Genomic DNA, 13812 nt, shown 5'->3' with positions numbered 1-13812 from the left:
TCGGACACTTGCTAATGCCACCCTGGCTGGCTGATGCCGAAGGGCTGCCCTCCCCACACCTCTGGCCACTTTTCACTGTGTCCCCTGTGGCCCAAAGCGCCCCAGGGAAGGGGCTGCTGGGGGTGACAGGAGTTGTCTGCTCTCACAGCAGGGGGCTTCAGGGGGCCTTTTTCTCCCCATCGGGCAGCAAAGGGCTCCCTCCAAGCCCAGCTGGGCACGCAGGGCTGGTGATTTGATACCATTCCCTGCCTCAGGTGGCGCTGTTTTGAAGGTATGTGTGTTTTCTGTTTGCCAGGGGCTGGCGGATACAGTGGAGCATCGTGCCGGAAGTGTCTGAGCCCGTGGTAGGTCGCTGGAGGGTGCTGGGTCTCCGACTGTCTCCATCACGTCAGGCCTCACAGCCTGTGGGCGCCGCTCCAGGAAGCCTCTGGAGGGGGCCGTGTGATCTTCCTGGGAGCCCTGCCCTGGCCCATAGAGAAGAGGAGGAGGCCAGCCCCTCCCTAGCCCCGAGCCCAGGGAGGCTACAGCCCGGCCCCCCTTGCTAGGCCAGGTTTAGCTGTGCAAGAAGCAGATTGCCTGGCCCTGGCCTGTCCTAGCTGAGGCTTCCCAGCGAGGATGTGATGTGGCAGGGTAGGGGACATCAAGGGGCCGCTGTGGCCCCCACATCCTCCCCAGGTAGGGTGGTGAGCCGTAAGCTGGACAAGCGGACCTGTTCGCATCTGAGACTCAAGAGTCCACCTCTTGGAGGCTGCAGCGAGCCGAGATCCCGCCCCTGCACTCCAGCCTAGGCGACAGAGCAAGACTCTTGTCTCAAAAAACAAAACAACAGCAACAACAAAAAACCCACCTCTGGCCCACTGCCTGACTTTGTAAATAAAGTTTTATTGGCACATAGACACACCCATTCATTTACACATTGCTGCGTCTGCTTTTGCATTACCGTTGAGTAGCTGACAGACCACATGGCTCTGGAAGCCAAAGATATTCACTACCTGGTGATTTACAGAAGTTTGCTCTAGAGGGAGACCGTGGCCCACGGGGCAGGACCAGCCAATGTGGGCAGAAGGGAGGCCTCGATGCCTCCCTTAGTCAGATATCTCAGTGCCTGTTTCTTGTGTGGAGCACGAGGGGTCAAGGGAAGCGCCTGGAAGAGGCAGGCCATTGTCTGACCAGTGCTGGGACCCGGGAAACCTCGGGAGGCTCTTAATACATGGGAGATGGGAGACAAGCAAGACCAGGGCTCCCATTGGCTGGGCCTCAGTTTCCTTGCCTGTGAGGGAGGGCAGCTGTGAAGGTGAACCCTGTGAGTCGGAGCCTCTGCTCAGCCACTGCAGGGGCAGCTCTGCCCAGCTCCTGTTGGGTGCCTGGAGTGAGGGGCACAGGATGAGATTTCACCCTCAGCCCAGAGGGGTGTCCTCCTGGTATCAGGTCCCCAAGGGACGCACCATCCCCTCTGAGCTGTGTGGGGACAGCACAGTCCCTGGGGCTGGGAGGGCGCCACACTGTGTTGTTATTCATTTCTCTGAACTGTTAAATTTCAGTGGAAAATTCTCTTTTCCCTTTGACTGAAGGAACCCCCAAAGGAAGACCTGACTGTGTCTGAGAAGTTCCAGCTGGTGCTGGACGTCGCCCAGAAAGCCCAGGTACTGCCACGGGCACCACCAGCCAGGGGCATGTCTACACTGGCCACAGGCACTGGCCAGGGATGTGTCTACGCTGGCCTCAGCTGGTGCCCAGGGAGGGCTGAACCCTGACACTGAAGGCCCAGTTTACCCACTGTCAGCTGACCTGTAGTCACCCTGCCCTTATATGGTCATTACAGCAACTCCGGTGGGTGGGGAAGGGGCCTCCTGATTCAGCCTCTGCTGATGGTGGGCCAGGGCCTGGGCCAGGGCGGAGCCCCTGGATGGACTCGGGCCTGTGTCCTGTGAGCACGGTCGCCTCTGCCCTAGACCAGAGCTGCGCCTCCCCCGGCCTAGGAGCAGCTGGGCAGGACACCGGGCTTTGGGTGACCTCAGGGCTGCCTGACCTGGGGGCCCTCCTGGCGTCGCAGTGTGACCGACAGCCCAGGCCAGGTTCTGCTGTAATCGCTGTTTCTCCTTCACGCAGAACCTTTTCGGCAAGATGGCCGACATCCTGGAAAAGATCAAGAAGTAAGTCCCTCGCCCCCAACCCCGGCCCGGCGGCGCCTGCCCGGCCTGAGCCTCCCGTCTCCTTCCAGCTTGTTCATGTGGGTCCAGCCGGAGATCACACAGAAGCTGTACGTGGCACTCTGGGCCGCCTTCCTGGCCTCCTGCTTCTTCCCCTACCGCCTGGTGGGACTCGCCGTGGGTAAGGAGATGTCCCTGCAGCCCGTGGCATCAGGAGCGGGGACACAGGCGCCTGCATGCCACCAGTGTCTGCTAGGTGTCTGCAAGAGTTGGCGATGCTTCCTCTGGTTCTTGTCAAAACGTTTCAGTTTGGGGAAGTGAAGCCCGGGACTGGTGATAGTTTCTTAAATCAAGCTTGCCCTCCGCTTCCAAGGGCCTCGAGTCTCTGCCATGTGGGAGGAGCTGGAGGACCCAAGACGGGCTAGCAGGCCCTGGGGATGTCAGGGAGCTGCCCTGGGCAGGACACGCCTCTGGGGGCATCTGTGGGCTCAGGGGTGACAGTTGCAGGGAGCCTGAGTGCCTGGTTTGAGGTGCAGGGCAGTTGGTTGTAACTCATGAGTTTGGTGATAGCGCGTGAAGCCAAGGGTCACATCCGCTAAATCACTCATCTGCAGAGCTGGAGGTGGGTGGGGTGTGGCGGCCCCTTCTCACCCCGGGAGGTGCTCATCCCGTCCCGCCCCTCGTGCTGTCTGCCCTTTCTTTCCCTCTTCCCTCCTTTCTTTTTCTTTTTTCCTCATTAACAATGATCCAGTGCCTGATGTGGGCTACACAGTGGCATGTGGGAGCGAGGCCACCAGGGTCCTGTCCTCGAGGGGCAGGTGGGGCTTGCCTGAGGCCAAGCAGGACAGCTCATATCGTCGTAGGAGCCGCAAAGCCAGGGGTGGGGAGAGCTCCGTGCTGGAGTCGGGAGGTCAGACCCGGCCCCTCAGCAGTCTGGGGTTGGCATGCCACTTAGAGGAACAGTGTGGGGCTGTGCCTGTGTGGAAGAGCACATGCCCCTGCCGCTTTTCCTGAATGCCTTTGCTGTAATACAGCCTGACCCTAGCCCTGAGCCAGCATAACTGCTAGCAGGAGGACGGGCCTCTCGGGACTCAGCGGGGCTAGGCGCTCCAACAGAGCTCACTGTGCCATCAGGTGCCATCACCAAGAGGAAGCAGAGCCAGATTTGTTCAGACCCTTACCCCAAAAATGCCCTAGAGGCCCTCTGGCTAGCACCCAAGACTCTAGGCACTTGAGTGGGTAGGAACCCCATGACCTCCCGCTGGACCCCTGGGCCTGGGTCTGGGCGCTGAGGCTCTGGAGCTGCAGTGCACTTGGGTCCCTGGGCAGCTCTGGGGCAGGCTGCCCTCCACGGGGAGCCTGAGGGTATGCACCTGGGTCTTAGTGTCCTGGATCTGTCCTGCCGTTCTTTTCTTCCCCTCCCCAGCAAGAAAGAAGTCTTACTCTGTCATCCAGACTGGAGTGCAGGGGATGACAGATCTCAGCTCACTGTAACCTCCGCCCTCCAGGTTTAAGCGATTCTCCTGCCTCAGCCTCCACAGTAGCTGGGGTTACAGACGTGCCACCAGGCCCGGCTAATTTTTGTATTTTTAGTAGAGACGGGGTTTCACCATGTTGGCCAGGCTGGTCTAATCTCCTGACCTTGTGATCCTCCTGCCTTGGCCTCCCAAAGCGCTGGGGTTATAGGAGTGAGCCACTGTGCCCAGCTTCTGCGTCCTTTGTTGTGACAACCGGGGTGGCTTGGGTTCTTGCGACCACACTGACATTTCACCGCCACTGGGCAGCACTGACCCTGCCAGGTGTGGGCCAAGTGACATTCCTGACTCATCAGCGCCCATGTGTCTTTTTGCAGTGCTAATGAGAGACCTGAGCTTAGAGGGGCAGAAGCTGCCTGCCCCAAGCAAGGATGCCCATCTGGGATTTGTGCCCTCTTGAGCTGAGCTGTCCTCGTGGGTTGGGGCACCACATAGAGGGAGGCCTGGAGCTCAGTCCAAGCAAGTGGTCCTGGGCCCTGCCTCACTCCATACCTAGCGTCTTTCAAGAATCAACAAGTTGGCCGGGCATGGTGGCTTACGCCTGTCATCCCAGCACTTTCAGAGGCCGAGGCGGGTGGATCACTTGAGATCAGGAGGAGTTCAAGACCAGCCTGGCCAACACGGTGAAACCCTGTCTCTACCAAAAACACAGCAATTAGCAGATGTGGTCGTAGGCGCCCAGCTACTTGAGAGGCTGAAGCAGGAGAATCGCTTGAACTCGGGAGGCGGAGGTTGCAGTGAGCTGAGATCGAGCCGCTGCCCTCCAGCCTGGGCGACAGAGCAGGACTCCGCTCAAAAGAAAACTAATCAACAAGTTGAGACTTGGAGTTAAAAAGTCTGACTTGATTGATGAGTTTATGTGAAAATGTCCTACAAAGGCACAAAATGAAACAAAGGCATGGCCTTATCAGTCACCTTATAGCATAGATGGTACATGAGCTCTGACCCGGGGCCCTGCAGGGAGGGCCTGCCATGGCTGGTCTGGTCTGGCAGGCTGGCACTGCAGGCAGTGAGACAGCCCCAAGCACTGGGAGGGGTGCCCGGAGAGACCAGATCTATCAATAGCTTTCGCTGCCCAGGGGAGTGCGTTAGGAGGTGTGTGTGGGCCGGCCCTGCCTCCCATACCTGGGGTGCAGCCAGGCCCTGCTCCTCTGAGGTTGTGCTTAGTAGGGGGACTGACCATGATTGTGTCAGGTGACAGTGTGAGGGAGAAAATGGAGCTGGCACAGGGAACCTGCGAGGAGTGGCTGGGAGCTGTCTAGGCAGGTGGTCACGGGAGGCCTCTCAGCAGGGCTGGGCCAGGTGTGGGGGCACCCAGGTGAAGGAGGTCAGGTGGGAGAGGGGGTTGCGGAGGGACTGCCATGGAGGAGCCTCAGATATGGTGCCAGGTTTGGGGAGTTGGGGCAGAGGAGGCACAGTCCTGAGTGTTTTAGGCGGGTGGAGAACAGCCCTGAGCTGGGCAGAGTTGGAGAGAGAAGTGAGGGGCATCGGATGGTAGGGGGGCTCCTAGCAGAGCTGAGGGGCCAGCCCCCGCTCAGGTGGGAGTGGGTGTGGTCTGGCCTGGAGAGGGTGTGGCCTCAGTGGGTGTGGGTGCGGCCTCAGTGGGTATGGCCTCAGTGGGCAGGGCCTGTGGTGAGAATCTCAGGTGTAGATGGGGCACCTGCAGTGGGGCCATAGGTCTTGGTGGATCGGGCCTGTTTGGAGGGCAGAGCCACCAGTTCGTAGGTGGGCAGGATGGGGTCAGGGAGGGCCTTGAGGAGATGCTCGGGGCGTTCCCTGACCTGTCAGGCAGGTGATGGTGCCCTTCAGTGCCAAGCGGAAGGTGGGGAGGAGCCTGCTGGAGAGGGGCGTAGTTGCTGTGTGATTCTGTGGGGGAAGGTGTGTGGAGTGAGGGGTGAGGCCGGCCGCAGGCTTCAGTATACAGGGCATGGCCCTCCGGAGGGGACTGTGCAGCTGGATGCGGCCCTAGGGGAGGGAGGATTGGGGGAGGGGCCAGGCTGAGGACTAATGGAGCAGATGGACTCACATCCAAGCTCAGGCTGGGAGGTGGGAGGGGCTGGCACCGTCACCTTGAGAGGACGGGCACAGTTGAGGAGCTCCAGATGGAACAGGCCATGTCCCCTGCTCTCAGGGCTCTACGCTGGCATCAAGTTCTTCCTCATCGATTTCATCTTTAAACGCTGCCCGAGGCTGCGCGCCAAGTACGACACACCCTACATCATCTGGAGGAGCCTCCCCACTGACCCCCAGCTCAAGGAGCGCTCCAGTGCCGCCGTCTCACGCAGAGTGAGCTCGGACCCCAGCTCTGGGGGTGGGAGATCCCCAGGCCCCCAGTTCTCTGTTCCCCTCCAGCTCATTTAGAGGCTGTTTCTTCCATTTTATGGGGTTTTTTCCCCTCTGAGCAGGCACTGCTGTTTCTGAGGCCCATCTAGTCCCTCCCAAGCCCAGGGCAATACTGGGGACTGATCATTACTCCTGAGAGCCAGTGGGGCTGGGAGTGACCCCTCCATGGGGGTGCCTGACCCCTGCCGTCCCTGACGGTGAGGCTCCGGCACTAGACCAGGCAACTTGAGAAGGGCCTCCCTTGGACCCACAGGCCCTCCAGGGGTCCAGCACAGTGTCCCGCCAGGGCCATGTGGAATGAGCATCTAGGTGCTCACCTTGGGGCCACTCAGATGAGTAGGGAGGGTTGCTGGGCTCTCCCCACTGAGGTGAGGTGGGGACCTGGGGCACATCTTCCAAAATTCGGATCCCAGCTTTTGGGAGGGTGGGTGCTGCGGGCGTGGGCGGCGGGCCTGACGTCAATGCTGTGTGCCATTGGCAGCTGCAGACGACCTCGTCACGGAGCTACGTCCCCAGCAGCACGCCAGCCGGCCTGGGTAAGGAGGAGGACGCCGGCCGCTTCCACAGCACCAAGAAGGGCAATTTCCACGAAATCTTCAATCTGACGGAAAATGAGCGTCCACTGGCGGGTATGTGGGCTGTGAATCTCAGACTGAAGGCCGGTGGGGGGACACTGAGGGTCGCCCTGGGACAGGCCAAAGGAGCCCTCCATAGGGCGTTCACATCCCGCTGCCCAGGGTCCCAGCAGGCAGCGCAGGAGCCAGGGTTCATGAGGACTCCAGGGGCTGCAGGGGCTGAGGGCATGCCTGTGGGAGAGCTGACTCACCCTGTGGCACACCCCCTGACCGCAGGCGGCCAGCTGGGGACACAGTCCAGGGCGAGGCATTGGCCTGCAGGGCACTGACAGGGGATCTGCCCTGGTTCCATCGTGTCTGGGGACAGGTGACTCAGGAACCCGGGTACATGTCACCCTTCCTGGGGACAGGCCAGCCTTCCCGAAGGGTTTTCCTGTTAATTTAAACCGTGCACCCCGGGGTGTGTGATGAGCAGCTGCGGAGAACTGAGCTTCGTCCTGTGCTGAGCCGTGGCCCTGCCGGTCCTTGTGGAGGTGGCGTCCTGGGGAGCTGCCGGCTGCACAGAGACTTCTGCTGCTCTCTGCTCTGCCTGGGCGCCTTCACTTCGCCGGTGCCTGGTGAAGAGGAAACATCTGTTTTCCACCCTCCGGGGCCACCTCTCTCACCGGCGCGCCTTCCTCTCACTGTGGGTGTTACATGAACGCAGGGGGCGGATGTCAGTCTCTGAGAGTCGGGGCTCCCGGGTCCCCGCGTCGGGCCGGAGGCTGGGTATTTCCAGTGTTGCGTGACGGGCGGGCCTTTTCCCGTTAGTGTGCGAGAACGGCTGGCGCTGCTGCCTGATCAACAGGGACCGGAAGATGCCCACAGACTACATCAGGAACGGGGTGCTCTACGTCACGGAGAAGTGAGTGCGGCCACAGGGCCTGCGTGGCTGCGGGGGAGGGGGCGCAGGAGGCTGCTTGGGCCCTGAGAGGGCGCGGCTGGCCCAATGCAGGCTTTCCTGAGTGGGGGCCCCGCCTCCCCCACGCTCCACTCTCGCTGGCTGTCTGGGCTCCCAAAGAAAGGTGTTGCCTCCAAGCCACCCATGGCCTGGGCTGGCACTGCCATCATCCTTCAGGCCGGCGGGGATGCTGTCTCATCTGGGGCCCAAAGAGTTCATGGAGGCGGGGGGCAGCCTCCCAAGGAGGGGACTCTGTGGGGACCTGCTAGAGCTGAGGCCCGGGTCCTTGCTGTCTGAGACGCAGCAGCCAGAAGAGGGCTCTGACTTTTCTCTGCTAGAACAAGACTTACCCTTGCTACACCCCAAACCCTGTTGTGGGAGTGGGAGAGCTAGCCCAGGGATGGGGTCTATTCTTGGCCTTGCCTGGCCCTCGGCCATCCTGTCCCCCACACTGCAGCAGTGGCCACGTCCCCACCTCCCCTCTGCTTCTTGCAGAGAAGGTGACCTGGACACTCCCAGCCAGGGCTCTAGGATGCCTGTGTCTCTCGCTGGGAATCCCAGGGGCCCAGTGTCATGGGAGTGGCAGTCTCAGGTTTCACACAGAGCAGTGGCCTGGAGCATTTCACAGGTGCTGTGTCTGGTGGGAAGGGAGCGTCGCTGTCCACCCACGGGGGCCTGAGGGGCAGCATCCTGGACTCCCCCACCTGGTGGGAGCTCGTTCTGGTTCAGGAGCAGGCGGTGCCTCTGTCCGTTCCCCTTCCAGTTACTTATGCTTCGAAAGCTCCAAATCCGGGTCCTCAAAGAGGAACAAAGTCATCAAGCTGGTGGACATCACGGACATCCAGAAGGTTGGTGCTTCCCCTGCGTTTCCTTTGTCACCTTTTGGTTTTAGGAACAAAAAAGCCTCGGTCCAGGAGGCTGGCGTGTTTCACTGGTGTCACTTGTAGCATGGGGGTATGATGCCATCTGCGGGGGGCAGTGCTATCTGGGGAATGGTGCCATCCCAGGGGACAGTGCAGTCTGGGGGATGGTGCCATCTGAGGGGGCAGTGCCATCTGGGGATGGTGCCATCTGAGGGGACAGTGCTGTCTGGGAGATGGTGCCATCTGGGGTGGGCAGTGCCATCTGGGGGATGGTGCCGTCTAGGGGACAGTGCCATCTGGGGGTGGTGCCATGTATAGACGTCCACCAGTGTCACTGTAGCCCCCTTAGGGCCCACTTTGTTTCGGGCTTTGTGGAAAGCCTGCCAGCCTCTGTCAGCATCTGGGCGGCGCAGCCATGCCAGCCGCGGTCCGTTTCCTTAGTCCCCACATCCCTGTGGGTCAGCCCCTGTCCTGGGGTCCACTTGGCTGGACCGTGTGTCTCAAAGTGGAGGGGCTGGGTTGGAACCCATGAGGTCGGGAGCCCAAGCCCTGCTCTGGCTGCTGGGTTCCCCACCTCTCGTATCTGGGACCCTCCCCTCAAAAAAAGATCCAGGGACCCTGAGCTTCTGCTTGGGACGCAGTTTTCAGGTAAGAGCTCAGATGGTTGCATCCGCTCTGGGCATTTTCTTAGCATTTTCCCTCGTATGCTGTCACACGGAATGAGCAGGTGGACGTGCCACAGGTGCCTGTGGACGGAGGAGGCTCAGTGAGGCAGCGGCAGGCACACTCGCCAGGGTGTCAGGGCCCCCAGCCCCTCACAGCTCCGAGCATCCTGGCCATGTCTGCGTTGGCACAGCGGGCTCTCCTAGCCCATGGCAGTTGTGGTTCTCTCCCCTACCCGGCTCTGGAAAAAAGTGCACAGTCAGGTGACCAGAAGGGGTGAGTTCAGGGCTGGGGACCTTTCAGTCTCTCTTGCGGTTGACAGTGCTGACAGATGCCCCTCCTGGTGCCAGGCCCTGAGAGTGAGTTCTGGGGCCCAGTGCCCACTGTCAGTCTCCTTGAGGCTGCTTATCTCTGACCTTCCTTAGGCCAGCTGTGGAATTGGGTGGGACAGATCCATTACAGGTCTTGTGTCTCGGCCACAAAGTGGGGAGGTGCCCACAGGTCCTTACCGTCTGTTGCTTGCAAGTCCCAGGTGCCTGTGTGCCCAGTGGAGGAGGATGCCCTGGCCCGCAGAGGTCTGTGCCTCCCTGTCCCCCAGGAGAGACCTGCAGTGACAGCCACGCTTTGTCTTTCAGTACAAGGTCCTGTCTGTCCTCCCGGGTTCAGGCATGGGGATTGCTGTTTCCACGCCATCAACCCAGAAAGTAAGTGCCGGGCAGGGGTCACCAAGGGGTCGGTGTGGGCCCAGGGGCCTGGCTCTGAGCAACCCTGGGACCAGCATGGGACAGCCAGCCAGCGTTTCAGTTTGGGCAGCAGGGCACAAAGCCGCCCCCCCCTCGCAGCAACCGGAGCCTGGGGCCGCGTCCAGGTTGGGGTGGAATCTTGCCGGGGCATAGAGTCCCGGGACAGACAGGGATGTTGGTCACGGGTCCTGTCTCGGTGACTCGGGGGGAGGGAGGCGCGGGCCTGGACCTGGCTCCCCTCTGCCGCTTGGCTCCCTTTTCCTGAAGGCTGGGAGCCCGTCGTGCTGGGTGGTGGGGGGACATCTGTCTCTTGCACCCAGACCCATGTGACTGTGTGCTGGCCTGGCCTGGGCTGCTCTTGGACTTCATCTTGGTCCTGGTCCTGGCACCAGCCTGGCTGTGCCCTGCTCACTGCTGGCATTTCTTCCCTGCCAGCCACTCGTGTTTGGCGCCATGGTGCACAGGGATGAGGCCTTCGAGACCATTTTCAGCCAGTACATCAAGATCACCTCAGCGGCAGCATCCGGCGGTGACAGCTAGTATTGACTTGCCCGGGTCGTTGCTGGAATTTTTTTTTTTAACAATTTGGTAGTGGAGACAATTGGACATCCTCATGAGCTTTTGCAATAATTCTCCTGGACCTGTGGTTCTATTGTGTTGACCTCTGCGTTTCATTGGCCATGAAGGGGCCAGGGCTCACAGGGACGGGGGTGTCCCTCTCCCGTGGGGCACATCAGGTGCCTCTGAGGGACACCTGTGGACTGGGGGGGCAGAGGCCCTCGGGGGCCCATGGAGAGGACGTACAGGACCCCGGGCCCTGCCCTTCTCCATTCTAGCCTGTACAGAGAAACCTCTCTGGCTGCCCCAAGAGGTTCTCGCAACCTTGCGTCCTGCTCTCCAGAGGCCGGAAGCTCGTCCACCACCAAAGCCATAGCTGAGGAGTGCAGGCCCCTCCCCCTGGGGACAGGAAGATGTCATCGTGGAGGGACATGGGGGCGCTTCACCAACCACTGAGACGGGCCTGGCAGTCCTCCTTCCCCTTCCACAAGACCATCCGGCTGCGTTTGCCCTTGGCACCGGGTCAGGGCCGGGCACAGCGTCCCTGCCTGTGCTCTACACTCGCTCCATGGGAGCAGGAGAGTGAGACGGGCCCACCCCTTGCCTGCCCTCTGCCCGCCCTCGGTGTCTTCCGTGGCGCTTTCCTCGCCAGCCTCCAGGGCGCTCAGCCCCTCATCAGTGAGGGCGCCTGCTGCTCTCTGCCTGACGCGCCGGCCAGGAGGTCTGTGGCGGGTGACCAGTAAGGGCACAGGATGGTGTGCAGGGAAGAGCACATCTTTCTCACACTTGGCTCTTTGGAAGGCCCAGGAGAACATCCAAGAAAGCTGTCGGGGGTGCTCTGAGCACTGTGGCTTGTCCAGCCCGTGGCCTCTAGGCTGCGGCTGCCTGGATTGGTGGGGGGAGGGAGCGGGCAGCAGCGTTCCGGGTCCGTGGTGGCCTAGGCTGCAGCCACCTTTGGGCCGTGGGAGCCGCTCGGGCAGCTCCTGTGCTTTAGGGAGCGCCTGTGAGCCGAGCCCAGAGGCTTGGGCCTGCACTGTCTACAGCCGAGGCGGCACAGTCTTCCCTCCCCTACGTGCCTAGTCGTGCCAGTTCAGCACAGACCCCTCCCAGCCCCCGCCCCACCCCAGGGAAGCCTGCACTTCCTGGGAACAAGGTGGGTTTGTGGAGGGAGCACCCCACAGGCCTGCTTCGCTGGGGCCTCCTGCACTGGGCTGAAGGGAGGGAAAGGAGGCCTGGGCCTCGTGGACGGAGGTGGCTTGCGCGTCTGCTGGGGTGGATTCCGCAGCCCCCTCAGCTCGTCCCTTGGGTGTCGTTGAGATTGTTGTTTTTTGAAGAAACAGATTATATTTTTTACAGAGAGCAAGCTGTTTTTCTTATTTTTATATCATTTTTCAGATGTAATTTTTACCTTTGCTCCAATCCTCATTTCCTGGTGTGGGTGAGGGGTCCGGGGGCACGGGCTGGTTTCACCTGCTTCCTGGGGGCTGCAGGGTCACACGCTGGGGCCGGGGTGCTTTGCAGGGAGCCGCGCCGACCACCAGATTAAGCACACATCCCATCCCGGGCAGCAGAACCCCCTCAGTTCTAGGCTGCACAGACATCGGCGTCCAGGTGACGAATGGGGGCAGAACCCGCTCTGAGCCATGGGTCTGGCCCCTCGAGGGGTGCACCAGGGGAGGGGGCCCACCTCAGTGAACCCCACCTCGCTGCCTGAGGCAACAAGGCAACACAGGGTCGGTGCTGACCCACCCCCAGGGGTGGGTGTAGGGGCAGTGCTACAGTCGATGTCACACCCTTCTCCCCTGGGCTGGGCTGGGCAGTGCCTGAGGGTGGGTCCAGGGCCTCCAGGCCGGTGAGCGCCTCTTCTTAGGTGCTGAGATTCTGTCCCCAAACACAGCAGGAGGGCTCCCTGGGGCCGATGGGGCTCCTTTACCAGAGTCGTGTGGTTTAGTTCGAGCCCCTTTTCTGGAGAAAGGGAGATGAAAACTGACCACCTGCCGGGTGTGGCCGCAGACCTCCAGGCAGGGCCGGCTGCTGGAAGCGGGGAGAGGGAGGGCCATGGCTGCCAGCACAGGCCCCTCCCTGGAGGTCCTCAGAGCAGAACTCAGACTGGCGCAGGCTCTGGGCTTCCCGTTGAGAGAAGCTGTAGTTTTTACCAAACTGTGTACATCTGGGCAGATGTTTAATTTCTATGACTAATCACTGAACTAGATGAATGTTCAATTTTTTATGTCCGAAGCCTGAGTCTATTTTGGATCTGTGAATAATCGTTGCCAGTGTGACTTTTGTTCAACAAAAGGATTGGACTGTATTAAGAACCGATGAAAAAACTTCCCTGTAACATTTTTTAAAGAAAACTTTGTTTGTTTAAAGAAGAAGTCTTGTATAAATTATAATTTTTATTTAAATAAACCTAAAATGCTTTGTGCTAAGGCTCAGGGCTGTCCACCTCCTTGGCAGGGCCACAAGAACTGTAGGTGGCCGGACCCAGCTGGGCCACCAACCCCAGGCCCTTAGTGCCCCTGCCAGCCCGCCGCTCCCTGGGGCCCCACGGCTGCCGGCTACGGGGTGTTCAGGTAGTGACCCAGCCTGGGCGACACTGTGGGGTGAGGTGGGTTGAGGGCAGAGTCCTGTCAGACGTGGGCATCGGACGCTGGCAGCAGGAGGCAGGACTTCAGTTCCAGAAGACAGGAGACCACGTTGCGAGGGGCAAGGACTGCAGGTGGGGTGGGGTGAGGGAGGTGGAGGCAGGCAGCGCCTTGGGGTCAGGGTGCAGGCTCTGGCCCCACTCCACTGTGGTGTCCTGCCTGCCTGGGGATCCTGGATGGAGGGGTTCCCAGCAACACTTGGGGCTTGGTCTGTCCAGATGCTGATACTGGGCACAGAAAGGTGCAAGGAACTGCCTGGCTTTTGAAACCCCTGGAGTTGAGTATAGGCCTTTGCCAGGTACATGTGATGGTGCCTAGTCTCCTGTGCCTCAAGCCCACAAGAGCCCCCTAGGAGGCAGAGACCTCCCCAGGTTACACAGGGAGGGAGCTGGAGGCAGGTGGAAACCAGATCTAGTGGGCCACTCCACCCTAAGGGGCACGGCCTCAGAGAGTAGGACGTATGCACACTGTATCGACATAGCCAGCCCGCAACTGATCCACCTACCTATCCACCCACCCACCCATCCATCAATTTATCCCTCCATCCCCCCACCTATCCATCCATTTATACATCCATCCACCCACCCATCCATCCATTTATTCATCCACCCACCCATCCATCCACCCACCCACCCATCCATCCACCCACCTACCCACACATCCATTCACCCACCCATGCATCCGTTCATCCACTCACCCATCATCCATCCACCCACCCATCCGTCCATCCATCCACCCACCCGTCCATCCACTGACATATTCATCCATCCGCCTACCCACCCATCCATCCATCT

The 13812-nt window shown here is 60.5% G+C and overlaps 1 protein-coding gene across 19 annotated transcripts in view; it reads left to right on the top strand.

Moving 5' to 3' along the window:
* LOC100388996 (GRAM domain-containing protein 4) overlaps positions 1–12802 on the top strand; it is an 86930-nt gene extending 74128 nt beyond the window's left edge. For 5 of the 19 annotated variants that reach the window (XM_078343816.1, XM_078343849.1, XM_078343819.1 and 2 more), the window contains exons 10-19: positions 296–344; positions 1572–1643; positions 2110–2153; positions 2222–2331; positions 5817–5971; positions 6510–6657; positions 7414–7507; positions 8307–8391; positions 9705–9773; positions 10248–12802. In XM_078343816.1, coding sequence (XP_078199942.1) covers positions 296–344; positions 1572–1643; positions 2110–2153; positions 2222–2331; positions 5817–5971; positions 6510–6657; positions 7414–7507; positions 8307–8391; positions 9705–9773; positions 10248–10352 — 931 coding nt within the window. In that variant the 3' untranslated portion in view covers positions 10353–12802. Of the gene's footprint in view, positions 1–295; positions 345–1571; positions 1644–2109; positions 2154–2221; positions 2332–5816; positions 5972–6509; positions 6658–7413; positions 7508–8171; positions 8392–9133; positions 9493–9704; positions 9774–10247 lie in introns of those variants that run through there. The other 14 variants (XM_078343767.1, XM_078343800.1, XM_078343793.1 and 11 more) reach the window with 7 other exon arrangements.
* The last annotated feature ends 1010 nt before the right edge of the window (positions 12803–13812 follow it).

The sequence above is a fragment of the Callithrix jacchus genome, chromosome 1 (genome assembly GCF_049354715.1).
Source record: "Callithrix jacchus isolate 240 chromosome 1, calJac240_pri, whole genome shotgun sequence".
Classification (NCBI taxonomy): Eukaryota; Metazoa; Chordata; class Mammalia; order Primates; family Cebidae; genus Callithrix; species Callithrix jacchus.
Note: the sequence above shows the minus strand (reverse complement) of the source record. Positions and strands in the feature narration are given on the sequence as shown.